The 27,008-nt window shown below is 44.7% G+C and overlaps 1 protein-coding gene across 14 annotated transcripts in view; it reads right to left on the bottom strand.

Moving 5' to 3' along the window:
- LIG6 (DNA LIGASE 6) overlaps positions 1-27,008 on the bottom strand; it is a 235,071-nt gene that overhangs the window by 34,696 nt on the left and 173,367 nt on the right. For 4 of the 14 annotated variants that reach the window (XM_086787861.1, XM_086787854.1, XM_086787839.1 and 1 more), the window contains 8 exons: positions 19,675-19,724; positions 19,546-19,580; positions 19,390-19,451; positions 7,141-7,302; positions 6,317-6,405; positions 6,026-6,125; positions 5,738-5,855; positions 4,610-5,074 (listed from right to left, as the gene is read on the bottom strand). In XM_086787861.1, the coding sequence (XP_086643987.1) occupies positions 4,854-5,074; positions 5,738-5,855; positions 6,026-6,125; positions 6,317-6,405; positions 7,141-7,302; positions 19,390-19,451; positions 19,546-19,580; positions 19,675-19,724 (837 nt within the window). In that variant the 3' untranslated portion in view covers positions 4,610-4,853. Of the gene's footprint in view, positions 1-4,609; positions 5,075-5,737; positions 5,856-6,025; positions 6,126-6,316; positions 6,406-7,140; positions 7,303-19,389; positions 19,452-19,544; positions 19,581-19,674; positions 19,725-27,008 lie in introns of those variants that run through there. The other 10 variants (XR_015264262.1, XM_086787878.1, XM_086787873.1 and 7 more) reach the window with 7 other exon arrangements.

Genomic DNA, 27,008 nt, shown 5'->3' on the forward strand with positions numbered 1-27,008 from the left:
GAGAGAGAGAGAGAGAGAGAGAACTCTGCATCCAACTGTAGATTGATTGGTCCAAAAGTGAATTTAAGAGTGCCAAAGGAGCATGTGAACCAATCTGTCTGCCCCTACAGAGTTCTCCCAGCTCACTGGTGACTTCCTGCTGTTGCTAGTGGCAGGAAGCTACAAGCATTGAGCTTATCAAAGTGTGCAGCTCAAGACGCATAGCACAGTTCTGAGCACACTCTTACTGCTCCTCAACCTTCAGGGTCTCAATCGGTGCCACTGCCACCCATGCATGGGTGGTGATCCACCGTCTCGACTTCTTAGCCTAAGAAAGATGTTTGCTAGTGACCCATTGCAGACATACTGTGGCCACCTCATGCTCAGCTAATTCTATGTTTGAAAAACATAGCCATGACCATCATTTCCTGCTAATCTTCTTGCAAGAGATTTACCAATGTGATGTTAACAATGGCCACCAATTAAAAACAACAGTCAACACACAAAAATTACATGAACTCTAAGAAATTTTTATGCATCTATGTGCACCATGGCATTACACCATCGAGCATAAATTTACCAATGTGATGTTAGCAATGGCCACCAATTCTTAATTGAAAAAGAACAGTCAACACACAAAAATTACATGAACTCCAAGAAATTTTTATGCATCTATGTGCACCATGGCATGTAAACAGAACTACAAAAACAGCAGAGCCATTTGATGTTCACACCATGATATAACTGAGTTTTTACGGAGACTGGATGACTCAAAAAGTCACAAAATTCATTACTCAAAATTAAGCAGTAAGGTGGAATGGTACCCTTTGAGCTCTCCGACTGTTGAGTTTTGCCTTTGCCCTCTTCTGTGCCCTCTCCTCTGCCCGCCTTCACCTGCACCACTCTGCCTGCATCCCCTCCTCTTCTGCCCGCCTGTTTGCTGCCCGCCATTCCCCCCTCTGCTGCACCTTCTTCCCCCTGCCCGCCTCTTCTTGCTGCTGCCCGGCCTTGGTATTGGGCCTTCCCCCTCCCTTTGCCATTCAGCCTCAGCATCGGAAAATTCAAATTAGCATCATGGCTAATCCATCCCCCCCCAAACGCACGTGCCTGTGGGTGAACCATTAATTTTACATAAGCCGAGCTCGCAATCCTCTTTGCAGAGATTGAAAAAGACATCAAAACGACCCTCATTGCCAAAATCTTCGGGTCACATCCATCCCATCTCCAGTCCCATGATTGGGTACTTGTAGCATTGCCCTTTGACTTCACACTCCACTTCAATGATGTGAGGTTGCCTGGGAGAGGCTTCTTCCAAGTGGACTTCGATGCTAAGGAAGCACCCTCGGAGGTGCTGAAGGGCAGCCCATTCCCATTGGGCCCGAGAAAGATGTTTTTCCTACCATACACACAAACTATTTCAACCATGTTCTAGAAGAGCAGAACCGCTTTCCTCTTACACTCAGATTCCCAGTTCTTCCACATGCGTATTGGCCGATGTGGGAGGCCACTGGGTCAGTTTTTGGGATGGTCCTACAGGTGCCCCCTATCCCTGCCTTGCCGACCTCTGCCACCCAGGTGGTCACTGCCTCGGCCAGACGCTGTTCCAGGGTTATGGTGCTTGCTCGTGACAATGATATTTTTGAGGAGTTCGTGCTGTGTCCGAGACCTAATGGTCTGTTGAAGCAACATATGGAGATTGCAAGTAGGCCTAACCAATGCCGGGTTTTTCACCAATAGGGACACTTTGCTAGAGATTTCCCTAGGGCTAGGGGTTGTAGGAGACGGCACAAACACGCCTCTCCGGCAACACAGCCTAAGGCTCTGTCTCGGCCAGTGCTCTGCAGGAGACTGGAGTGGCAAGTCGTCTCTCATGGCCGCCCTCGTGGTGAGAATGCTAGGACAGGGGTTCATGCATCACCCACACACAATGTATTGTAGAATGATGATGTATTGGGTCAGAAAGACTCAGTTTGCTGCAAAGTCAATTTTGCAGAAGGATGATGCATCAAGCCAGAATGACTTTGTTGAGTCATCCTTGTTGGGGTTGGACAAGATGCAGGATGTGTACATGGCATGGGGAATCATGAAGATGCACACCAGTATATGTGACATGTGGCCCTCTCAAGAGGCTTTGCAGGATATACAACATGATGTATCTGATCACAATGCCTTGCAAGGTGCTCATGTATTGCGTATGTATGTAGAGACTGTATAGAGTGACTTCCCCCTCCTTCAACATTATGAGACACGGGACGCGGACACTAGCTAAGCATTTGCTTAGGTCCCGGGTCAAAACCACATCTTTACCATGAGGATTGTCTCATGGAATGTGCAGGACCTCGGAAGGAAGCACCTCGTGAAGCACCAACTCCATCTGGCTGTTACAAGTGGAACTATGGATGTCCACTTGTTGCAAGAGCACAAATTGGATAGGCACCAATGTGGTAAAGCTGGTAAGATCCTTTCTTGCTACACTTATTGGTCTTCGGCAGATGGGACCAAAGGGGGTGTATGCATTTCTGGTAAAATTCTTTCTGGCTACACTTAATGATCCTAGGCAGATGGGACCAAAGAGGGTGTATGCATTTCGGTTGCATCGTCACTTATGCCTCATGTTATTAGATATGGTGTTATACCTGTTAGGGCGCAATGGATTATGGTCATGCATGACTGTCAGAAATTGGGCATCTTGAATATTTTATGCACCTAAGGTGAGAGGGTGGCCTTTTTGGACACCATCACAAACCTCCTCCCCCATCCAGATCATTGGATGATTGGAGGGGATTTCAAAATGGTTGAGTAGCCCTCTGACAAAAAGGGTGGCCATCAGAGTAGAACACACCCCTTGGAGGGAGCCTCATGGAAAAATTTCACGCCCTCCGTCCATAACAGGGACTGTTGGACAGAGGATGACTTCCAGAGGAAGCCTAACTCTTTATCTTACTCTTGGCATAACTGCACAAGTGGGAATGGTTGTATCTTGACACAATTGGATAGGTTTTATGTGGATGTGGATAAGGGAGGCACTATTGCTATCATGCCCAGCACCAACAATTCAAATAATTGCCCGGTTGTTTTGTGCCTTAGGGAGCTCAGGACTCAAACAGCATCCCCTTGTGCCAGTATCCCCGATTCTCTCTATTTGGATGCAGAGATTTCACATGAGGTCAAAGAGATTTGGAGGTCATGTGATGATCCTGACCCTCGACAAAGACTTCCTTTGGCCTTGGAGAGGACCAGCTAGTATTATCACAGTGTAGGCTCTTTCAAAAGGAAAATGCCCAGGGAATGATGGTCTCTCCCCATCCTTTTTTATACAGTTTTGGGACCATATTGGCGATGAGATCACTATTTCTTTACAAGCGATGTGGCATATAGGTATGATGCTCCCCTTTCTCACCGATGGTCTTATCCACCTTATCCCAAAAGGTGGGGATAAGCCCAACATCAAGGAGTGGAGGTCCATCACTTTACTTGGATCTGCATATAAATCTTAGCTAAGGCATTGAGTATGAGGTTACAAGCCTGTTCTTCAAAGGGTTATTCATGACACACAAAATGGGTTTCTCCAAGGAGTATATTTGATAGAATCTTCTCATTTTGGAAGCTATGGAGTGGGCTAAATCTAGCCAACAACCCCTTGCCATCCTCATGTTGGACTTTGAAGAAGCATATGACAGAGTGGATTGGGACTTCTTGGAAGGCACGATGGCACACATGGGGTTTTCCCAAGACTGGATCAGAGGGGTCTCATGCTTGTATAAGGAGGCCCATAGCACAGTTTTGGCATGCAGGGGACATGGTGAGCATTTTCAGATTTCCCGCTCGGTGCAGCAAGGATGCTACCCCAGGAGTCTCGGGCTTCAGTTTGCCTCTACGTGCAGAAGAAGAGTTATTGGACTCGGAGTTAGCAGATGGTACCACAATGGTTTTGGAGGCCTCACACGCATATCCTTGTGCCTTCCAGATAGCCTTGGAGGTGTTTTCTTTGGCAGCAGGAGCCACCATTAATTGGCACAAGTCTGTGGGACTTTGGATCACTGATTTTCCACAGCAGGCAGATTGGGGTTTTGATGTGGGGTTCACTTGGATTAAGAGAGGATGCACTCCCGGATACCTTCCACATTCCTTCTCGAGCTCCACAAACACAAGGGACACTTTCTTGAGAGAGCTTCGGGCCCCAGCCACTTCAAGGATGTTCGATGGCTGCGGAGAGAAAGAGCAGCCAAAATGAGAGTGGGATTATGGCATCTTTTTTACTCCCACTCATACTTGTTGGCAGAACAAGGTACCGGATTGGTTGAGATTTTCATGTTGTTTGGATTGAAATCTCCCTCTTGTATATTTTTTCATACTTAAATAGAAGTCAAAGTCACAAAAAAAATGATCAAGGAGCAAAAAATGAATTTTGTTCTTGCTATTGCGATCTATTATCATGCTCATGTACAATGCCATGGGCTGGTGGTAAAAAATTACATTAATTCTCTAAGAAGTTCTTGTGCATCTGTTTCCACCATGGCATGTAAACAGAAGTACAAAAAGAGCAGAGCCATTTGATATTCACACCATCCTATAACTGAATTTTCACAGGGAATGTATGATTTTAAGTCACAAAATTATGATCAAGAAGCAACAAATGATTTTTGTTCTTCTTATTGCGAGCTATTATCATGCCCATGTACAATGCCATGGTCTGGTGGTCAAAAATTACATTAACACTCTAAGAAATTCTTATGCACCTATGTGCACCATCGCATGCCATCAGGAGTACAAAAAGAGCAAAGCCATTGGATATTTACATTTTTACAGGGACTATATGACTCAAAAAAGTCAGAAAATTATGATATAGGAGAAAGAAAAGAATTTTGTTCTTCCTATTGCGAGCTATTATCATGCTCATGTACAATGCCATGGGCTGGTATATCGAGTTTTCGGCTTTGCTGATGGAATAGATCGGCAATGTCTGAAGGTGAGCTTGCATTCTCAGGCTTCTTGTCACAACGCTGCTTAATGAACCGTGGAAACCTCAAAGAGATCCCTCGGGAGGGATGCACCAGTCCAACTGCTGCTTGATGCACTGGGGACACAGTAAGGTCTTCCATTCATGCAATAATTATGTTGTGTCAGACATTGGGCTTGTTCCATATTAAGCAAAATTAATACAGGCATGCACCTTGTCTCAATCCACTGGAACCCTTTCTTGAAAATTTTATGAGTACTCCTCATGCAAAGAGATACATTAGTTTACCTTAGACAGAGTTTCTAGAACCTTGAGTCATCAGACCCAAGGAGTGGAGTTGAGTTTCTATACCCTCCTACAAGAAAAAAACCTCAAAGTTTTGCCCTTATGACTACATATGAATAGCTTTTCATGTGTAAAATCCCTTGGACCCTTGAGAAATACCCACGTATACTCAACAACTGTGGATATTCTATATACCCAAGGAACCTACTATACCGTTTAGCTTTTCACATGTAAAAACCCGCCTGCTCATTGTGTACATGCCACTTATCCAAGCTCAAAAAAACCTTTGTTGTGCACCCATGTGCTGCATATGCATGACATATCTAAGACCCCCTTGCTATGATACAGCTAGTTGGCCTTGAGTACCAGTCATTTATGAGGAAGCCACAAGCTTGTGTGGACAAAAAGTGTGATGAGAGACAAAAAGATGAATGGACCCGAGCACATACAAATACGAATTGGAGCACAGCAATAGAATTCTATTAGGTTGCAAATCATTATCTGATCCCTCACCTGCACCACGAATCTCCCAAACAAGTTCGGGAGAAAACCAGACGTCTGGATCCTCCAAGGTGTGATAGTAAGTTGGCTTCCGCTGAAGCATACGTTCACCATAGAAGAATTCCTTCATCTGCGAAATTGCATAGATTTTTTCTATGAGGTTAAGAAGTTAAAAAGGATACCATCAAAATTCATATCATGGTGATGAGAAATAATCTTATATTGCACAGTTTGTCTGCAAATTGTCTTCTACATAAACACCTCATCTCTTTGCTTATGAAGAAGAGTTTTGATAAGTACTTGTTTGTAGAAGGCATCTGTAAACCCAGACATGACTCGGCAAACACTCTGAAACTCCTCGCGATCTGAGTCATAACAAGCAAGTAAAAAAGGACTGTACCTGCAAAAGGTTTTGGAATCCATGGGCATGTCATTTGTATGCAAAGAAGATGTACTATAGTCATGCTAGCAACGACAGTCATGCTGCTTCAGTTCAAATCTGCATAATGTCTAGAGTTGCTTTCAACATTTATGAGCAATTCAAGCATGCAATGCCATAAGAGATCATGCTTCTGGTTTAATTTCACTTGCCAGCCAGCTTTTCGTCCATTGCCATACCAAGCGCCAATGGGAACCAAGTCCAAAGTATCATGCAACCCCTCAATGTAGTCTCTTTTGACCTGATACAAAAACAAACTCCTTTGTCAACATGAACACGGGCAAACTTTATCAAAAGCCACAAAAAAATTGAATGCGAAGTAAGAACCACATTCACCTTCTCCCTGAGAATCACATCAGCTTTGCTATATGATTCAAACATACATTACATTTTTCTGTAGAGACCTAGGTATTAGCATACATTCAGAGATAACGATTTATGGTCATGTATTTATGCGTAATTAGGGAGTCTAGAGGGCCTTTGGGCCTTTCAACTTGGCACCTATTACATGCCTTGGGTGTTCCCTCTTGGCCAACTCAAGCACTGGTCTAGACCTCTAGACTCCCTGAATACATATCCGCCCTTAGGGGGAACCCATAATGACAAGACATGTAGCAGCTAATAACTATGCTTATCACTAGACAAAACTGAAAGGACATGATTTTGCATTTAGCAGGCACATCCTCTCCAAGAACGCCGCCCAAACAACAACAAATTGGAGAACTAATACAAACCTATATAGCTTATGAAGAACGACAGCATCTAGAAGGTCTTGCCAATGCCCTAATGAAAACCCCTTTAGACAACAGAAGCATCCTGGAAATGAAGATGTCTGGGACAGCATTTACACTCATTTCCTCTTGAAAAGATTGAGCACAAGATACTGATGGTTGTTTTTGAAGAAACTGAATGAAGATATTTCACATTAAAAGTGACGAGACATTCTAGAGATTTGAACTCTCCTACAAAAATATACCTTCAACCATGAGTCTGATCGCTTCGAGGGAGTGTAAGTTGACTCTTCATCAAGAGCCTTTACCATCATTCCCTCACAGGATGAATTGATGGCTTCCTCTAGAAAACCTTCCACTTTCATTAAAGAATCTGAAATCTTCAGGTTTGCTTCATTTCCTTCAATCTGCACAACCAAATCATAATCTACACTGAACAAGTACAATTATGCAATCATTCCTATCTTCCGCATCCATGCATTACACTATGTAAATATAACGCAGCCACATCTACACCTTCATGAACATGTTTGATAGTAGATACATATTATCTGCCCGAGTGTAACCTTATTGAATGCTTTTATTTATCCTGCTATTATTCAACAATCAGTCCTATGGTTTATCACACCTTAACGTTTCTTCAGCTTCAACAGCATCCTGTTTATCATCTTTAAAAATATTTATTTTGATAAACGACTAAGTTGAATAATTACTCATTTTTTCTGCAAGCCCTTGGCCAATTGGCTATTGCACTACATTTCCAGATGTGAGTTTGAACCTCGATACCTAACATATTACGTATTACTCTATTTGAAAAACTCATTTTCTTACCTTTCTCTTATCGTTATTTTTTTTAAAATTAAATTAAATCACGACTCTTTGGGAGTTATTTTTCCTTTTCATCTCCTCTGCACATGAATCCAACAAATCAGTTCTGACAGTCTGGCCTCATCGATCCTCAATCTTAAATTACACTTTTCTTGTTTACATCCTACAATACTTCCATGCCTATATCGCTTCCCCCTTCTTGATACAGTTGAGACCATGGCTGCCTGCTCATGACATACTTGTATGGCTGTTTCAAAATCGTCCCACCCTTGCCTATTAGCTCCTCTGCCTTTTGTCTCCTCTTTCGTAGAAGCTTCATGGTTGGTTAGATACTTCAGACTGTTAGATACCAATGTCCACCTTCACTCTATTTTGTAATAGGTTTAGTTAGCTCATGTTCCATTACAAGGAGAAGCCATGGTTGAGAAACTTGATACATAGGCCTAATTTAGGCATTAGACAGTGGCCTTAGTGGACAGATGATATAGGCAGGTCGGGCACGGTGCCAGATAGGCTTATAGGTAGGAGTGGACTATTAGCCGGAAAATAAAAAGCACTGTCACAACAAACGTTTTGCCTGTTTCCTCGTTACCTCGTTTTGAAGGGTCATTTTGTTACGTTTTGTCTCTCCTGGGCGAAACGGAGAGGTTTCATTGTTTCAATGACAATTGTTATATAGATATAAGTCTATTGCCATAGAAAATGTCAAAATTGGGAAAAAGTAAGAAATTGGGCATGTAGTGGAGAAATTGCAAAAGTTCTTAGCAATTGGCTGTGCAAATAGTGGAAATTGAAGACCAAAATGAGCAATTGGGAAAGATTTTGGTGATTGAAAGTGAAATCTCTCAAATCTTTACTTTTCCTTTTGATTTTGATCCAAAAAAACCCTTTGCAATTTCCCCCTCCCTAAAAAATCAAGTTTGGGAAAAATGGAGTTTTTTCCCTTGTTTCAAAATGTTTCGGCATAGGAAAGTTTCATAGGTTTCGTAGGGGACAAAACTGGTTTTTGTTACTATGATCTAGACTCTACTCTTGGACACCATCTGACATTGCAGGGCCCAAACGGACCCGAAAATGAGCCAAGATGCCCCGTGGGAGGTTAGGCCACTATGTAACAAGTTCTAGTAGTTCTTTATGGACAGAGTCTACACGACAAATGGTGGCACCGACTACAACCACCCGCCTACCTAGTCTAGTCATGGCCGCCCCCCATCACCAAGCCTATATAGATGCACGATCATTATTTTTTGTAACACATGTTGGTCTCATAGACCCATCGGGTCTTTGTAGACATAAATAAAATCCTTTTTCTTTCTACACAGTTCATCAATCACCATTGTGTATTATTCCCTTATCTTACAGCCACACTAAAAGAAATTCTAAGGCCATGTAAGCTAGCCAAAGCCAAAATGGAGGCTAGACCTGTCAAGCCCATGGTGGCGAGGTCAACTAGAGTGAATGAAGTGGGAAGTTAAGGAAGTTGGAAGGGGGATGGATCGATGAAATTAATGGTGAAGTTAATAGTGCGGAATGTGGACGCAGGAGGCAGGTGAAAATGCTGTATAGAGAAGGGATGGAAGCTGCTGGGGTGCGCGTGGGATGTTGTCGAGTAGGTGGGCGAAGAGGTGAGGAAGAAATGGGGATGACAGCTCATCCTCAGAGGGGGAATACTGAGGATCACTGTCGGAGGTTAATGAAGATTGAGAGGAATCTGAAGAAGCAGGAGGGGATTCTACTTGTGGGGCCACCGTTGCCATAGTAGCAGATGCGGAAAGCAACGGTTGCACCGTGAAGCCAGCTCCGATGGGGTGGTGTGAAGAAACAACACTTTTTCCATCCCTAAAAATGGACTTTCTGGATATTTTATATTTTATTTTTGGGGTATTTTTGTCCTGGCTGCTGTCCTACACCTTTATGGTGACCCACCAACACCCCCCCTTCAATATATATAGCATCGCCTATACCTCATCATTTATATACAACTTCATTGCCATATTAGGTACCATCTGGCCGCCTACAGCAGGGGCTCACATCAGCATTTTCCTCTGTTGGTCCAGGCCGCCTTCTGCAGGGCTTACATCAGCTTTCTTCTGCACAATATCTGCGTTTTACTTCTGCATATGTTAGCGCCTACATTAGAGCATACATCGAGACAACAGTCCTCTCTGCTACTTCGGACAGCAGCCCTCTCTGCTACATCGGGACAGCAGCTCTCTCTGCTCCTTCGGGACAGCAGCCCTCTCTGCTTCAGGTACGCAGCACCCGTGTCACAAGAGCTTGCACCACTCGGGACGGCAGCCCTATCTGCTTCAGGTACGCAACACCCGTGTCACCAGAGCTTGCACCACTCGGGACGGCAGCCCTCTCTGCTTCAGGTACGTTACACCCGTGTCATCAGAGACTGCACCACCATCATCGTCATCGACGTTACCTTTTTCTGCTACCACTATCACGTTGGAGTGCTTTGCCTCACATGGACGCAAGCCTTCATCATCGACCGTGCTTCAGCTCCAACGTCTTCTCTGCTTCAACACTAGTCTTCTTTCTGCTCAAAGTCATCTCTCATATGAGAGCTCTTGTACATATCTGCACTCACCCTTTTATATATATTCACTCACATATTTCATGCTGTGTGGTTTTGCTTTGATCTCTCGTATATCTGGTCCTACCATCCTTTTGTCCTCACATGGTATCAGAGCTATCGTGAGCAAAGGGATTGAAGACCTCGAGAGCACACAGCATGGATTGTCTACCCGCACTCCCAGAGGACCGATTCTTCACACCAGAAGATGCTTCTCCAAACTCTGATCCAGACCACATAGGGAATGGGATTTCTTACTCAGTGGAGAATCCTGTTCAAGATCATACTTTGGGAAACGATCAACCCATGCACATCACCTCATCCACACCACCTTTGCCATCATGATCGCCCTCTCTGATTTTTTCAGATTTTGATTCCAGAGGGGGATACATTCCTTCTGCCATTGTGTTTGTGTGGGACCCTGGTGGCATACTTCATCTTCGCTTATGGTCCCCTTTTTTGGCTTGAGAGGGGGTGCGAAGAAACAACACTTTTTCCAGCCCTAAAAAGGGACTTTCTGGATATTTTATATTTTATTTCTGGGGTATTTTTGTCTTGGTTGTTGGCCTACATCTTTATGGTGAACGACAAGCACCCCCCCTTCACTATATATAGCATTGCCTATACCTCATCATTTATGTACCACTTCATTACAATATCAGGTACCATCTAGCCGTCTAGAGTAGGGGCTCACATCAGCGTTTTCCTCTGCTGGTCCAGGCCGCCTTTTGCAAGGCTTACATCAGCCTTACATCAGGTTGTTCTTGGCGCTTACATCAGCCTTTCTTCTGCACCATACCTGCGTTTTAGTTCTGCATATGTCAGCGCCTACATCAGAGCATACATCGGGATAGCAGCTCTCTCTGCTACTTCGGGACAACATCCCTCTCTGCTACATCGGGACAGCAGCCCTCTCTGCTACTTCGGGACAGCAGCCCTCTCTGCTACATTGGGACAACACCCCTCTCTGCTGCATCGAGACGGCAGCCCCCTCTGCTTGAGGTACGCAGCACCCGTGTCATCAAAGACTGCACCACCATCATCGTCATCCACGTTACCTTTTTCCGCTGCCACTATCACCTTGGAGTGCTTTGCCTCACATCGATGCGAGCCTTCGTCATCGACCGTGCTTCAGCTCCAACGTCTTCTCTACTTCAGCAGTGGTCTTCTTTTTGCTCAGAGTCACCTCTCATATGAGGGCTCTTGTACATATCTGCACTCACCCTTTTATATATATTCACTCACATATTTCATGCTATATGGTTTTTCTCTGATCTCACGTATAACTGGTCCTTCCGTCCTTTTGCCTTCACAAGTGGTGGTCGAAGTGGTCGCTGCACGCATAGTTGCAGAAGGATGCACCTAGGTGGTCAAGGCCGCCTGTGTAGATGGTGGGCACTCCACAATGCATAAAAACCTCACGATGGAATGCTTTTATGGAACAAGAGTGTTGGGGAAGCCGTATGCCATGAGTGAAGGATGAAAGGTGGTAGGAAGAAGAAAATGAAGATGAATGAAAAGTAGTGCTTGAGGCGTTGTAGGAGACAAAAAATAGGAAGAGACAAAAAAAAGTGTAAGACGGCATAGGAGAAAGTGGCAAAAAGGATTGGATTTTTTTTTTAAAACATAAAAGTGTGGTTGGGCGGCGCTATGCGCAGACAACAGGGGGCAAGCTCCGAGGGAATTGTTGATGGTGGCAGGTGATTATGGAGATGGTGCAAGCTATTGAGCATGGGAAGGAGGCGACGATGACAAGGAGGGGGGTGAGGCCGAGCAGAGGAAGGAGGCGGCGAGCTTTCACAAGGAGCCAGAAAGGCAAGAGATCGGGGGAGGGGGGGGGGGGGGGGGGGGAGGAGGGGGGGAGTATGATTGTGGCGTGGTTGGTGTGGTGTGGGGCGATGTGAGGCAAAAAGGATTAAGAGAGGACGAGCATGAAAGTGGTCGAGCGAGTTGGAAAAGCAAGGGCGGCGTGGCCAAGAGAAATTGGGTGATTATGAGAAGGTGGCCCAATCAGTGGAAGAAAGCGCAAGCTAGAGAAGACCCGATAGGTATGGCCGTTGGCGAGTAGGATTTCCCCAAAAAACATGAAGAGGGGCGGCGATCATAAAAAGTGGCGTTAGTGGTGAGTATGACAGCGGGGAGAGGGCGAGTAGAAAATTTAGCTGAGGCTGGTGGAAGCAACGTGGCCAAGCAAGTATGGAACGGGTTGAATATGACCAAGTGGGGGGGGGGTGTTGTGGGCATGGAACGTGGCGTGGGTGGGCGAGCACAGGAAGCAAGTATGAAAAGCTGTTGGTTGGGCGAGGAACACCAAGTATGAAAGTGGGCATTGGAGGGGGCGAGTATGAGAAATGTGACAATGGAGAGGAGGTGAGTACGAATTGGTTGAGGGAGGCAAGTATGAAAAAGTGGCATGGTTCGGAGAGTATGAAAATAGGTACTAGTATGAGAAATGTGGCATGGTAGACGGGAGGCCGGTACGAATTCATTGAGAGAGGCAAGTACGAACAGTATGAGGGAGCTGAGTAGTAAAAATTGCATTGGGAGCGATAGGAAGTTGTGGCCGGTCAGCAAGAGATGCCACCGTGTAAAGTGTGGAAGGATTGTGCCCGCCAACCGCCCCCCACCCCCCCCCCCCCCACCCCCGGCGGCGCGGCGGATGCCATGTCAGCAAACAAAAGGTGCCTGACGGTAGGAGGCGGCTGGAGTGGATGATAGTTACCAAGATGAGCAAGCACGAAAGGCGAGGACAGGGCAAGCACAATGGTTGATTGGGTGAGTATGAAAGGCGGGGAGGGGCCGGCACGATGGTTGACGGGGTGGAGATGGGGGGGCGAACACGAGGAAGTGTGGAGGGGGGGTGGGTAGGAGGTGGCCGGGGGAGGGTTGACGGGGTGAATAGGAGGTGGGGAGCGAGTAGGAAAGTGGTCGATTGCCTCTTCCTCACCTGAATGGATGCCCGCTTGCTGCCCCAGCACATCGCTTGTTGCCTTGTTATGAGGCGAGTATAAAATAGCATGTGGGGAAGGGACGTAGAAGACCTCCAAAGTGGCAACTATCGAGAGGAGATGGACATCTTCTTCAGAAAATGAGAGGCAAGGGACGGTGGCCTTGGTTGGGGATGATGGAGCGGCTGCCATGGAATCCTCTTGGGGGTACAAGACCAGAGAACGCCGAAACTTGCCACAGATAAACTAACCCCAGAAGCTGTAAGCACCTGGCCAGGGAGGGAGGGGAAAGGGGAGAGCGGGCGGTAGCACGGAAGGAAGGAGGCGAGAGTACACAACGTGGCAGGCTGCTCGAGCAGGAGAGGGGAGTGCTGAGGCGAAAAAGGAACAGGCAAGGGGGGCTGAGGCAGGCTAAGGGGGTGGCGCAAAGGAGGGGACGGGAGGTAGCACACAAGCTGGAGGGCTGCATAGGGGGGCGAATGTAACCGATCAGGGGCCCAAAACAATAGACAAACACTTCTAGTATGCAAACAGAGTATCAAACACAACAGGAAGCCACAATAATATAAAGACACCGCACTGAGCCGGAACAGCCAGCCGGCCCCCCATAGGAACTTCTTTATTTAGTAGAAGCCTTTACAAGAAACCAAGGTGCTGGTGCAGACTAGCACCGGATTTTCCACAAAGCATCCACAAGGCTCATGCCGAGATCTATATTCAGAGCCAAGATAAAAACAACACCGATAGCTGTCTTAAGCTATCTCAAAACAGTCCCATAAATCAGCCTCAAACACTCCCCGTTGTACGGCCAGATTTGTGAGAGAGAAGAGCACCGGCTGAAACCACAGGTGTGGGTACTGTACGGCTGTGCGGATGCTGAACAGCTAACAGGTGACCAGTTTGCAGGTGGCCAGCAGCAGGAGGGAGAAGAAAACTTCTGTACAGACAGCTCTAGGAGAGGAGATCAGCAGCCCACTGTACAGCCAGCGCTGAAGGGAATAGAAACCAGCTGCAGTCGGCTATGTACGACCAGTGCACAGTGCACAGAGGAGAGAATAGGCATTGTACGGACAACGCTAGAAAAACCACCAAAAGCATCTGCTGTACAGCCAGCGCTGAGAGAAGAGAGGGAGAGAGAGCAGCCGACCATGAGCTGAATGCGCTTGATGAGAGCATAGGCCCCTCCCTGCTTTTATAAAATACCCCTGTATTTTTGTTATGCTTTTCCCTTTTTGCCATAAGTGGCTGAGTATGCCCAAAATAACAACTTTTATGCTTTTCCCATCTTGTTGCCCAAGTTTTATCTAGGCGCCTCCTTCTATCCACTTATACATGCCCAAAATAATAATAAGTCTAGCCCGTCATTAATGATGTGTGAACACATTGACTTATAAACATTGTAAGTCACTTTAATAAATAAAATCTCATGTTGCTCATGCTCTGTAGCCATTTTTCAGGCCAAACTTTGCCAGTGAAGAATGCTTCAGCTTTCTTCTGTGGAAAATCCCCATTCTCACCTTGGTTCTATTCTATGTGTGAGCTTGCCCCAAAACATTGATCAAGACTCGTGAAGGGACCAAATGGTGACATCCCCTCCATCTTATAAAACAATTGTCCGCAATTGTATACGCTTGATACCACTGGAGTACGCTTCAAATGCATTGCCAATCAGTAGTATTTCATAATTCCGACATTAAAGCCATAAGTCCAGATCCACGATCCGAAGTCAAATATAGGCAAAAGAGCCAACCGTATTGAGAAACAAACTTTGGCCATATTCCGAGTCAACAACTTTGATAATAACTAGACACAAGCACAAGAGCCAACTGTGTCCCAAATATTCATAAATCCATAAGTAGCTTTAAGTACCTGCAAAAGAAAAGTAAGCGGAATACATAGCCATAAAATATCTTGCCATGCCATTGGACTGCATAAGAGCATCACTCCTATGATCCATACACGTGCCCAAGCCTTCAAATGTCCATGTGGTTCACTAGGGCAAATACCCGTCCATGAAACCATAGATGCTCGCCAGAGTTTCCCCTTTCCACGAGACTTCACTCACTAAGGTCATCAACCCTTCCGTGAGTTTTGATAGTCACCAAGGTCACCAACCCTTCCATGAGTTTAGATACAAACTCACTAGAGTCACCAAGTCTTCCATGAGTTCACAGGGTCACCAACCCTTAGTCACTCACTACGGTCACCAACTCTTGAAATACTCACTACACAGAGTCACCAACTCTTTCATGAATTAATGAAATACTCACTGGGCAGAGTCACCAACTCTTCTTACTAAACCTGGTCACCAACTCTTTTGACTCACAAGAGTCGCTACTCGCTAGATAGAGTCACCAACTCTTCCATGAGTGCAATATAACAGAGAATAACAATGAATCATCGGCACAGAGATCTTGGTGCTCCATAAGCATGTCTCTGATAGATAGTTTTATAGGCATTTCGGCCGCCAATAGAAATCCATAGAGAAATCCTTGATCCGTAAGATATCCATGAATTCCAAAAATCCACTGCATCCCATAGAACACGAAGCGAGAAAAACATACTCCATCCCAGTAAAGGGAGTGATAAGAGCGGTATATAAAGCCCAATAATCATTGAGGGAATGATAACCATATATAGATGCGCCAAACCATCCTATATATATAAATCCTCGAGCGAAGATATGCCAAAAACTTAGTCCATAGTCGTTGAACATATCCATATGAAAAACCATATACACCAAGCTTTTCAACCATAATGTTTACCTTAAACAATTTCAAGCAAACAACACACAATTCTCTTTGTACGGGTGTCCAAAAACACTTACAATAAATTGCAAAAAACACCAACTTTGCAAAACTCAAAATATACCAGGTTAGTCATGAAGCCAAGAGAAATATCTTCTCAACATACACATAACATATCTTGCGATATAGCTCCATATAGCTTGCTCGTAAACTTGATTTATTATCCACAATAATCCATATGGAAAGAGTGCTGAACACAGGCACATAAAACCAATTTCACACTTCAAGGATAAATTCCGTGAATCCATAAATCCTTAGACCAAGCTATCTACTGCTCATGCTCTTAACACATAACTGTTTCCACAAGCTCAATTGCAAAACTATTGGTCAGTGTGGTCCCCACTTCTCATCTTTTCTCTTTCTCGTTGTTGAAAGAAAGCTTCTTGCTTCCGAAAAAGCACAGGCTCTGATACTACTGTAACTGATCAGGGACCTGGTAGACAGACACTTCAAATACCAAACATAGCTTTGAAACACAATAGAAGAACCACAAACAATATAAAGACACCGCACTGAGCCGGAATGGCGGGCCCCCGTAGGAACTTCTTTATTCAGTATAAGCTTTTACAAGAAACCAAGGTGCGGGTGCAGACTTGCACCGGATTTTCCACAAAGCATCCACAAGGCTCATGCCGAGATCTATATCCAGAGTCAAGATAAAAACAATACCAATAGCTGTCAAAAGCTATCTCAAAACAGTCCCAGAAATCAGCCTCAAACACTATCCATTGTTCAGCCAGATTTGTGAGAAAGAAGAGCACCGGCTGAAACCAAACGTGTGGGTACTGTACGGCTGTAAGGATGCTGAACAGCAAATATGCGACCACTTTGCAAGTGGCCAACAATAGGAGGAAGAAGAAAACTTCTATGCGGACAGCTCTAGGAGAGGAGATCAACAGTCCACTATACGGCCAGCGCTGAAGAGAATAGAAACCAGCTGCAGTCAGCTCTGTACACCCAGTGCATAGAAGTGAGAATAGGCACTGTACAGCCAACGCTAGAAAAACCACCAAAAGCGTTTGCTGTATGGCCAGCGCTGAGAGGAGAGAGCAGCCGACCAGGAGCTGTATGCGCCTGATGATGAGAACACAGGCCCCTCCTTGCTTTTATAAAGTCAACCAGCTCTATTTTTGTTGTGCTTTTCCCTTTTTGCCATAAGAATCTGAGTATGCCCGAAATATCAACTTTTGTGCTTTTCCCTTTTTGCCATAAGAATATGAGTATGCCCGAAATATCAACTTTTGTGCTTCTCCCACCTTGTTACCCAAGTTTTATCTAGGTGCCTCCTGTCCACTTATACATGCCCAAAATAATAATAAGTCCAGCCCGTCATTAATGATGTGTGAACATATTGACTTCTAAACATTGTAACTCACTTTAATGAATAAAATCCCGTGTTGCTCATGCTATGTAGCCATCTTTCAGGCCAAATATTGCCAGTGAATGCTTGAGCTTTCTCCTGTGGGAAATCCCCGTTCTCACCTTGGTTTCGTTCTGTGTGTGAGCTTGCCCCAAAACATTGATCAAGATTGGTGAAGGGACCAAATGGTGAGAGCGAAAGGGCGCGAACAAAGGATGATGAGGTGGGCAGGAAGTTGGCGAAGGCAGAGTTGGAAGAAGAGAGGGATAGGAGGCGATACCCGGCGGAAGGGGAGCAAGGTGAGAGGGGTGCAAGTGCGGCAAAGGCAAACGGAACTTCGGGCAGAAGGGGAAATGGCGAGAGGAAAGGGCAAAGGCAAGGTGGCAGCATGAGGCTGGGGCAGAGGGAAGTTGGGCTGGCGAACAAAAGCAGGCGCACAGACGGAGCATGTCCAATCGCTCCTCAGTGTCCCATACCACCTTAGACCTTGGAAGACTAAAAAGAAAGGCTCTAGACCGAATCCAAAAGATCCTTGGTGATGGTTTTTCTCCTCTCCCCATTTCAGAGTTCTCGTGCTTCGTAACAACAAGTTTGGCTCTGAAACCAATGTAAGACCCTCATCTTGCACACCCCTCTGGCGAAGCAAATCAGAGGAAACACAAAGACACTAGCATCTAGCTCACCGCCCAACCATTGAGCCATTCAGGATCACCCCTGAGCACGGAGATTAGAAGCATCAAAGACATGGCTCCACGTGCAAAGCCGTGGTGTCCCATACCACAAGGACACACCACTCTAGTGTACGCAGCACCGAGTAGTCTCACAGGCCTTGAGTCCAAGTCTGAGGAGCTCTCATCCCCAAACTGACTCCAAAGTCACTTATATAGGCCTCCTATACCTTCCATGTAAAAACATTGTAGCCTCAGAACATCTCAAAGCATACCCTAGTGCCCCTATGGGCTCCAATAATTACAATCACTCATCATTTAACGAACTCAAGACAAAATGGTTTCCCATTAGGCATTAAAGTTGCATTAATTTGGCATTGGGAACCAATCCTTGCCTGCTCTGAAGAAGTTGACGAAAATCAGCCAAGTCACCTATGTGGCATTTACGAGTGTGTTGGAGAGAGGACAATCCTGTTTCACCCCATGATGCGATCTTTCTTGAAAATCCCTCAATAGTGTACATTCCGACACTGCATATAGTTTCGTGGTGGCCCAAACAGTAGCCTCTAGCTGCCTCATTCTGATGATCAGCCGAGGTCATGGAACTGTGACAAAGCAACAATACCTGCGTTCTTTCCATGCTTGGTTTCTTCAATGATGGCAGAGTCTATAGATAAAGTCCAAGGTCAAGATGTCACAGCTGAAGCCTGCCTTACCTCTAGCTCTGGCTCTTGTTCTCTCAGCCCATTATTCCCTCAATATAGCTCCGAAATAAACCACACTAGAAATTCAGAGTTTTAAGTGTTAAGCTAGCATAGAGAACGAATGGCCAGCAAACTTGACAAACGTGATTGACTGCAGTGACCAACTAACGACAACCAAATGCCAATAATCTGCCAACACGGCTGTGGAGGCAAAGGACAGAAAAGCAAAGGTCTCCATTACAAGTGTGGCGCCACGGCCTTTACATCGTCGTGTGATTGGTGTGAAATGGATTTTCGAAGTCAAGCCCACCTTGTTGCCCGAGGATATGCTTAGAAGGAAGGTAAAGACTTTGATGAGACATTTTCTCCTACAGCCAGGTATACCACCATCATGATTGTTTTGGCTTTGGATGCACACTTTAGATGGCCCATGTTCTAGATGGATGTCAAATCTGCTTTTCTAAATGGAGATTTAGAGGAGGAAGTTTATGTTGAGCAGCCTCCTGGTTTTGTGATTCAGGGACATGACACCCATGTGTGAGGTACACTGGGGAGAATGAAGGAGCAACAATACACTTAACAAACTTCAACAACTTACTGTTATTTGATTGGCTAACCCAAAACATCCTGCCTGACCATCCATAAAGCATTCATGCATCCCTGCACAAAAGACTAGTTTTAAAATAAAATTGTATGCAAACAGCTATTATATGAGCAGTAAGCAATAGCGCTCAAAAATAGCCACACCACTTACACTTCCGTCGTTCACCAAATGGCATTTTTACAAGCCTGTGAAACAACATTACTTTTGATTAAAAAAGGGAAAAGAATCTGTAAACCACATCTACGGCTTTCAACCATTCGAGTGAGCTGTAGAACATACGGTTTCCCATTTGCATACATTAGATCAAACACAAAGATGCAAACATCCACCTGCATCATAAACAGAACAAGGTAGTTTCAGATGTACGAAACGATACGAGTTTAGTACGTGGTACAGAACGTTGCCGACTGATAAAGTACGTGAAAAAGTTACGTACTTTTTAATCTTAAAATCCTGTGAGTCATCATCCATGTGTTGTCATGACATGTTCCATAACATGACATGAAAATAAACTTATTTTGAAGAGCCAACGCTTAGACCTTCCAATGTAAGGACACGGGGGAAAAAACCTCTTCTAAAGAGAGTAACAAGTGCAAGTCCAAAAATAAAAATAAAAAACAGGTTTGAAACGTTTGAAACATTTGCAAGTCCAAAACGTCCTAAATCATAAAAAACGGGTTTTAAATGCAACATTAAAACAGAAAGATTTATTAGAGGCACCATTTTTTTGTAAACACCGAGTTCATAATCATTATTACCACCATAATTATAAGGAAACAAAATAAATCAGAAGTCTATGTATTCTGATCTATTTGACTTCAATGTCTACAATTCCTTCACAAGACGTGGAGCCATAAGTGGTAAAAGTTGCTCCCATTTTACCATCAGCAAGGGGATCCCTTCAGTAAAGCCTATGTTACTCAAAAATCTCCTAGAACCCAGGTGATGTGGGGGTGATGCAAGAGACCTGTCATGTTTGCCAAATAAGAAATCTATAAAAACAATGGGCATAAAAGATCGACATCAACTTGTTCCCCTACGCAACATGATGTTTGGATGTATGACACATACGCTGTCAAGCTACATGACTTTGTATTTGCTTTTTCAGGCCCATCTTCCTATGTTTTCTTTTGTTTTTGCAAGAAATGGGACTTCTATTAAGTATAAACAGACCAATACAAAACCACAACCAAGGGCCGGTCAAAAATCATCCCAATAGGCAAGATGTGTGCAAAGAATCTCAAATTTGATGACTCCAAGAGATTTTTGAGGAAGTGGAAGAGAAGAGGATCCCATTATCCCATTTCCTATGGTCTATTATACCTCATATTTGTTTAGCTGGCTCTTCACAGAATGCATGGGTGACTTTGGAGCAGATGTATGCTGCTCGTAATGAGGCTCAGATCTCATTTTTGAAAAGAGACCTGGATAATCAGAAAATGGATGAAGGAGATGATATGTCTGGCCACTTAAACAAGCTGCAGGATTTGAGAGACAACTCATCAATGTGGATGAGATCATTCCTGAGACACAGCTTGTGTCCACCATCTTGCACTCTTTGCCAAGATCTTACATGGCTTTTCATACCGCTTTGAACCTCAGCATGAGGAATGCTGTTGAACCCCTTAAGTATCAAGAACTTGTTGCTCTCTTGCTACAAGAAGAGCAAATGAGGAAGAATATGAATATGAACACAAGTGCTGAACAAGCATTTACTACAGGTCAAAAGGGGAAAGGAAAAACTCAGCCAAAGAGTTCAAATCAGAATTCAGGTGATGGTGGTTCATCTCAGGATACCAAGAAAGGTGATGGACATCCCAAGAAGAAGGGCAAATGTCATTACTGTAAGAAGCCAGGTCACTACATCACAGAGTGTAGAAAGAGGATTGCCAAAGAGAAGGCAAAAGAATCTGGGAAGTCTGTAAATGATGCCTCTAGCCAGAGACTGCTTCTTTTGTTGAGGACAGGGATTACTGTTTCTATACATGCAGATATGATGCCTCTTGGTCTTCACAGGCACTCAGTATGACAGAGCATGCATGTACTTGGTATTTTGATAGTGGTGCCTCAAAGCATATCACATCTCGCAGGGATTTGTTTTGTCATGTTGGCCCTGCCCCTGTTGGCAAAACTGTTCAGTGTGCCAACAATGCTTCATATCCAGTTCGTGGCATTGGGGAGATTCAGCTCACAGCCATTGATGGCTCCATTCTCCGCCTTACAGATGCCTTATATGTACCAGGGATAAAGAAGAATTTGTTGTCCATTTCTTCTTTAGCACATTGTGGTATGCAAGTCCACTTTGATGATGATAAATGCATGGTCAGAGACAAAGCTAATGCTTTGACCTTGATGCTTACTGGTACATTATGTCATGGACTTTATCAGTTGGATGCATTTCAGCCAGTGGATCAGTCTGCTTATAATGCATTCACTCTTACTCCAGCTATGGTTGATGCGGAGTTATGGCATGCTCGCATGGGGCATGTAAATTTTGGTAGTCTTATGCTTATGCAGCGACATAACATGTTTACAGATCTACCTCTCATGGAGAAGCCTCCAGATCACATTTGTGAAGGATGTATTTTGGGAAAAATGCATAGGTTTTCCTTCCCACGTGATCAGGCTCTACGAGCAACTGCAAAGTTGCAGCTTATACACAGTGATCTTTGTGGTCCCATGCAGACGAAGTCATTAGGTGGTTGCTTCTATTTTGCAACATTTATTGATGACTTCTCTCGTATATGCTAGGTCTATCCTTTGACACAGAAATCAGGTCTATGATGCATCTTTGGCCTTTGTAGCACTAGCTGAAACAGAGTCAGGATACAAGGTTAAGACTCTCCGTTCTGACCGAGAGAGGGAATATATGTCACACATGTTGAATTCCTTTCTTGAGAGTAGAGGTATAAAACATCAGTATACTACTCCTTATACTCCACAGCAGAATGGGGTTGCAGAAAGGAAGAATCGGTCACTCATGGAGATGGCCAGATGTATGCTAAAGGCAAAGAGGCTACCACATATCTTTTGAGTGGAAGCTGTCATGTGTGCTTGTCATATTTTGAATCGATGTCCCACAAAGGCATTGGTTTCCATTACTCCTTTTGAGGCTTGGCATGGCCGCAAGCCTTCTGTATCACATTTTCGTATCTTTGGGTGTCTTGCATATGCACACATACCCACACAGTTGAGGAGGAAGTTGGATGATAAAGCCACAAAATGCATTTTTGTTGGGTATAGCCGTGAGAGCAAGGGCTACCGGTTATATGACCCACTATCGAGGAAGATATTCACTAGCCGGGATGTGATTTTTGATGAAAAATCAGAAATATCCATGGCTGGTTATGATGCAAATCAGGCTGAAAATGATCTGTTTGAAGGTCTACTACCTATGGAGTTTCATTCCACAGTTGGTGATCCAACTCATGAGGGTAGAGGACAGCCAGCAAATCATGAAGGTGGTGCAGAAATTCAGCAGCAAATTGAGCCAGAAGCTGAACCAAATATGGGGCAGCAGGCACCACAGGTCAGACACATATCTAGATGGTATTTGAGGACATTACAGGACAGCCATTTAGAGGGTCCTCTTGCTGGTCGTACTCGTAGGGAGACACGGACCAATGAGCATGCACACATCATGGATTTGAATCTGGTTATGGCAGCCAGTTTACAGGATGATGAGCCTGATTCATTTGTGGATGCACGAGATAATGTGCATTGGAACAAAGCCATGCAGGATGAGCTTGATTCTATTAAAAAGAATCAAACATGGGATTTGGTTGATCTGCCCAAAGGCAAGAAAGCAATTGGTACTAAGTGGGTCTATAAGTTGAAAAGACATGCAGATGGATCCATTGACAGGTACAAAGCCCGTCTAGTTGCAAAGGGCTATGCACAGAAGAAGGGCATTGATTATGAGGAGACATTTGCTCCTACATCCCGTATGTCGACACTTAGGTGTGTCATTGCATTGGCTGCACATCGTGGTTGGGTTGTTCACCAGTTGGACATAAAGACTGCTTTCCTACATGGGGACCTCGAGGAGGAAGTTTATGTATATCAACCCATGGGTTTTGCAGAACATGGTCATGAAGGGAAAGTATGCAGGCTGAAAAAGGCCTTGTATGGTTTGAAACAAGCTCCACGAGCTTGGTATGCAAAGATAGATGCTTTCCTACTCATTCAAGGATTTGTGAACAGTCCATCAGAAGCCACCTTGTATGTAAAGAAAGAAGAGACAGATCTGCTGGTCATCAGCCTTTATGTAGATGATCTCTTGCTCATGGGATCTAATGATGACAAAATTGCAGCTTTTAAAGAGATACTGCAACAGACATTTGACATGTCTGATTTGGGGCTTGTACACTACTATTTGGGCATACAGTTTGTGCAGGATAACACAGGCATTGGGTTGTTGCAATCTCGGTATGTTGCTAAACTTCTGGATAAGTTTAAATTTCAGGATTGCAACCTATTAGTACTCCTATGGAGCCTAGGATGAAACTGTCACTACAGGATGACAGTATTTCCTTTGATGCCACTACATATGCTCAGGCTGTTGGGTGCCTTATTTACTTGTGTACTACACGTCCAGATATTCAGTATGCCGTATCTCAGTTGAGCAGATTCATGCACAGCCCGCGGTTGTCACATTGGCAAGCTGTGAAGCGTGTATTCCGGTATTTGCAGGGTACCTTGTCTCTTGGATTGCTTTATCCTGAGGGGGGTGACATGCAGTTATAGGCTTACAGTGATTCAGACATGCTAGTGATTTTGATACCAGACATTCCACTAGTGGAAATTGTTTCTTTCTTGGCTCTTCATGCATTTCTTGGCTAAGCAAGAAACAGACCACAGTGGCCACTTCGTCTTGTGAGGCAGAGTACAGAGCAACCTACACTACTACTGTTGAGTGTGTTTGGCTGCGTCGTCTCATGACTGATATGGATATTTCAGTGGAGGAGCCGACACCTATCTATACTGATAGTCAGAGTGCCATTGTTGTGGCCACGAATTTTGTGTTTCATGCTCGCACGAAACACAATGAGATTCACTATCATTTTGTTCGGGAGAGACTCCAGGCAGGTGATATCAGTCTTATCTACTGTCCTACAGATCAAAATGTGGCAGACATCTTCACCAAGGCATTACCACGTCCGAAATTCGAAGCATTCCGCACTCCTTTGAATTTGTTTCGTTTTGGTGGATGATGTACAGTGATCACATATCACTCCAGGGGGGTTTGTTGGGTTTTATGCTGTGTATGCACCCAAAGGACTGCTAGTGATCATCAGTAGATTACTGGGGCACTTTTTACTTCAGTTAGTGGAGGTTTTTTCCCCCAGTTTAGCTTAGTATCACTTATAAGCGGTTTATAAGTGTTTTGGTCCACCCGGCACATTTTATGGCCGGACATGTGAACACATCTTTTTAGGTCACTTTATTATGTGGCTATTGTACTTCACATCATTATCTGAATACACACAAAGAGTCGTGTTCTCTCTCTGCTTCTCCACGCTTGTGTTTGCAGCACCTCCAAACCCTAACCCTAACAGTCCAAGGCCTTCACAAAAGAGTATGCATACGATAAGCACAAATAATGCATGTCGACTAAGTATAAAAGGTCTGAGTGCCATCCATAGCCTCTTTGCATCTGGCCCTCCAAATCCCTTAAGCTGTGATTCAGGCAATGGTGTCCCAATAAGAGTCCACTGTGCTACTGGGTGATACAAGCTTTGAATTTAGAACTTACCCCAGAAAGTATCAATGAAGAATCACCCCTCTGAAAATTGAGGGCCATGTCTAAGTCCCCACCCTCATAGAAAATCTATGGACAAGAGTAGGCTAACCAACCAATAGATCCCGAAGCAATATAAACCATGTCTGACCAAAAACTGCCAATTATCAAAGCCATATTATGTATCTGCAGCATGCACTGCTCTCCAATGGTTAACCAAAGTCAACCATGCAAGAATAGCCAATCATCTCTGCCAATGTTTATACCATAATTTCTTCTGAATACCAAGAGTGATCTCATGGCTTCCCAATGTGGCCTGGAAGTAAGAATCCTTTGTATACATCTGAGCGTAGATAACCAAGCAAACCTCATAGTGTACTCAAAAAAGGGAAAGATCTTCATACTATACTACTAGCATGAAACCAGTCCCACTCTCCCAGATCCCAAAGGAAGGCAACCAATTGAGCAGCCACCATAGAGCTGTAAACCCCAAGAATTGCATGCCACAGACTTAGGAGTTCGTTCAATGGATCAGCATTTCCCCAGGCAAAATGGAGGCCCATCCTGGCTCCAAAGTGTACTGAACACCTAAAGAGGCACTTCAATCTGAGAAAAAACTCCCACCCAACGCATGCAAGATCATGATGAAAAATTGATCCAGTCATAAGGAGTGGCTGCACCTTTGAAGGATGATATCCTCAAGTATTTTTTTTAGATTGACCAAGCTATGGCATTATCATGCCTGTAAATCATGACCTAACTCATTATGTGTCTCCTATTTTGCACAAATTGGGCTCCCAATTCACTGCAGCTGCTGGTTTGCCATCTTCCTTCTCCTTGTTGAGGGGTAGGTTTCCCATGGTATGCACATCACGAGGTGTGTGAGTTATCCCACATGATGGGATTGTAATGCCTAAAGGCTTGGAACTCTAAAGGGGGAGCAAACACAATGGACTACTTGATGGGATCTCCTTCATTGATACCTGATGTGCGGGGTTTCACGATTTCCAGTAGGCCCATTGGCATAGCAGCCGGTCATGCATACCTGAGTTTCACACTAGTAGGTAGATCCCTGAGAGAAGGGCCAGAAACTCATCTACCTAGGTACCCGAGATATCAGTTTACACGTGAGACAGTTGGGGTTTATCGAGATGCAATATCTGATGGCTTGTTCGCTTTAGACCCGCATAGCCCTCTAGACGAGATCACGAGAGGATTGGCAGGTGTACTACATGCATCCGCCTCATATGTGTTTCCCTGCACTATGATCCCTTCCACCCACCCCCACAGCACTGCACCACAGAACAGTTGGTATGATGATGAGTGTCGTGAGACACGAGCACAGCTACAGCGTGAGATTGCCATTGGGTCTCACACGCATAGACACGCCAGGATGATATTTCGGCACCTTGTGCGAAGGAAGAAACGAGCCTATCTGGCTAAGCTAGAAAAGGAGATCTACCAACTCTTCTTGGGGAAGGACAGCAAGAGGGCATGGAAGATGTTTCAGGAGAGATAGCCTGGTACTCCGATTACTGCACCTGAGGCATGGCATACTTATGCTAGAGAGCTATATGATGCACCACGACAGCCCCCCACCCCCCCTCCACTGGCGGCTAGCAGCAACTTTTTTACTATGCGGATGGTGCTAGATGCGATAGACAGGTTACAGAATGGAAAGGCACAGGATCATGATGGGCTAGTTGGAGAGCACTTCTCATATGCACGAGACACTTTGGCTCCGCTCACCGTACATGTGTTTAATCGTGCCATTTGTGAGGGTTTCCCGACAAGCAAGACAGAGCATATCATTGTACCACTCTTTAAGCGTGGGGACCCCATGGTACCAGGCAACCACATGACGATCATGATT

The sequence above is a fragment of the Cibotium barometz genome, chromosome 4, assembly GCF_041138505.1.
Source record: "Cibotium barometz isolate CiBa-2024 chromosome 4, ASM4113850v1, whole genome shotgun sequence".
NCBI classification, from domain to species: domain Eukaryota; kingdom Viridiplantae; phylum Streptophyta; class Polypodiopsida; order Cyatheales; family Cibotiaceae; genus Cibotium; species Cibotium barometz.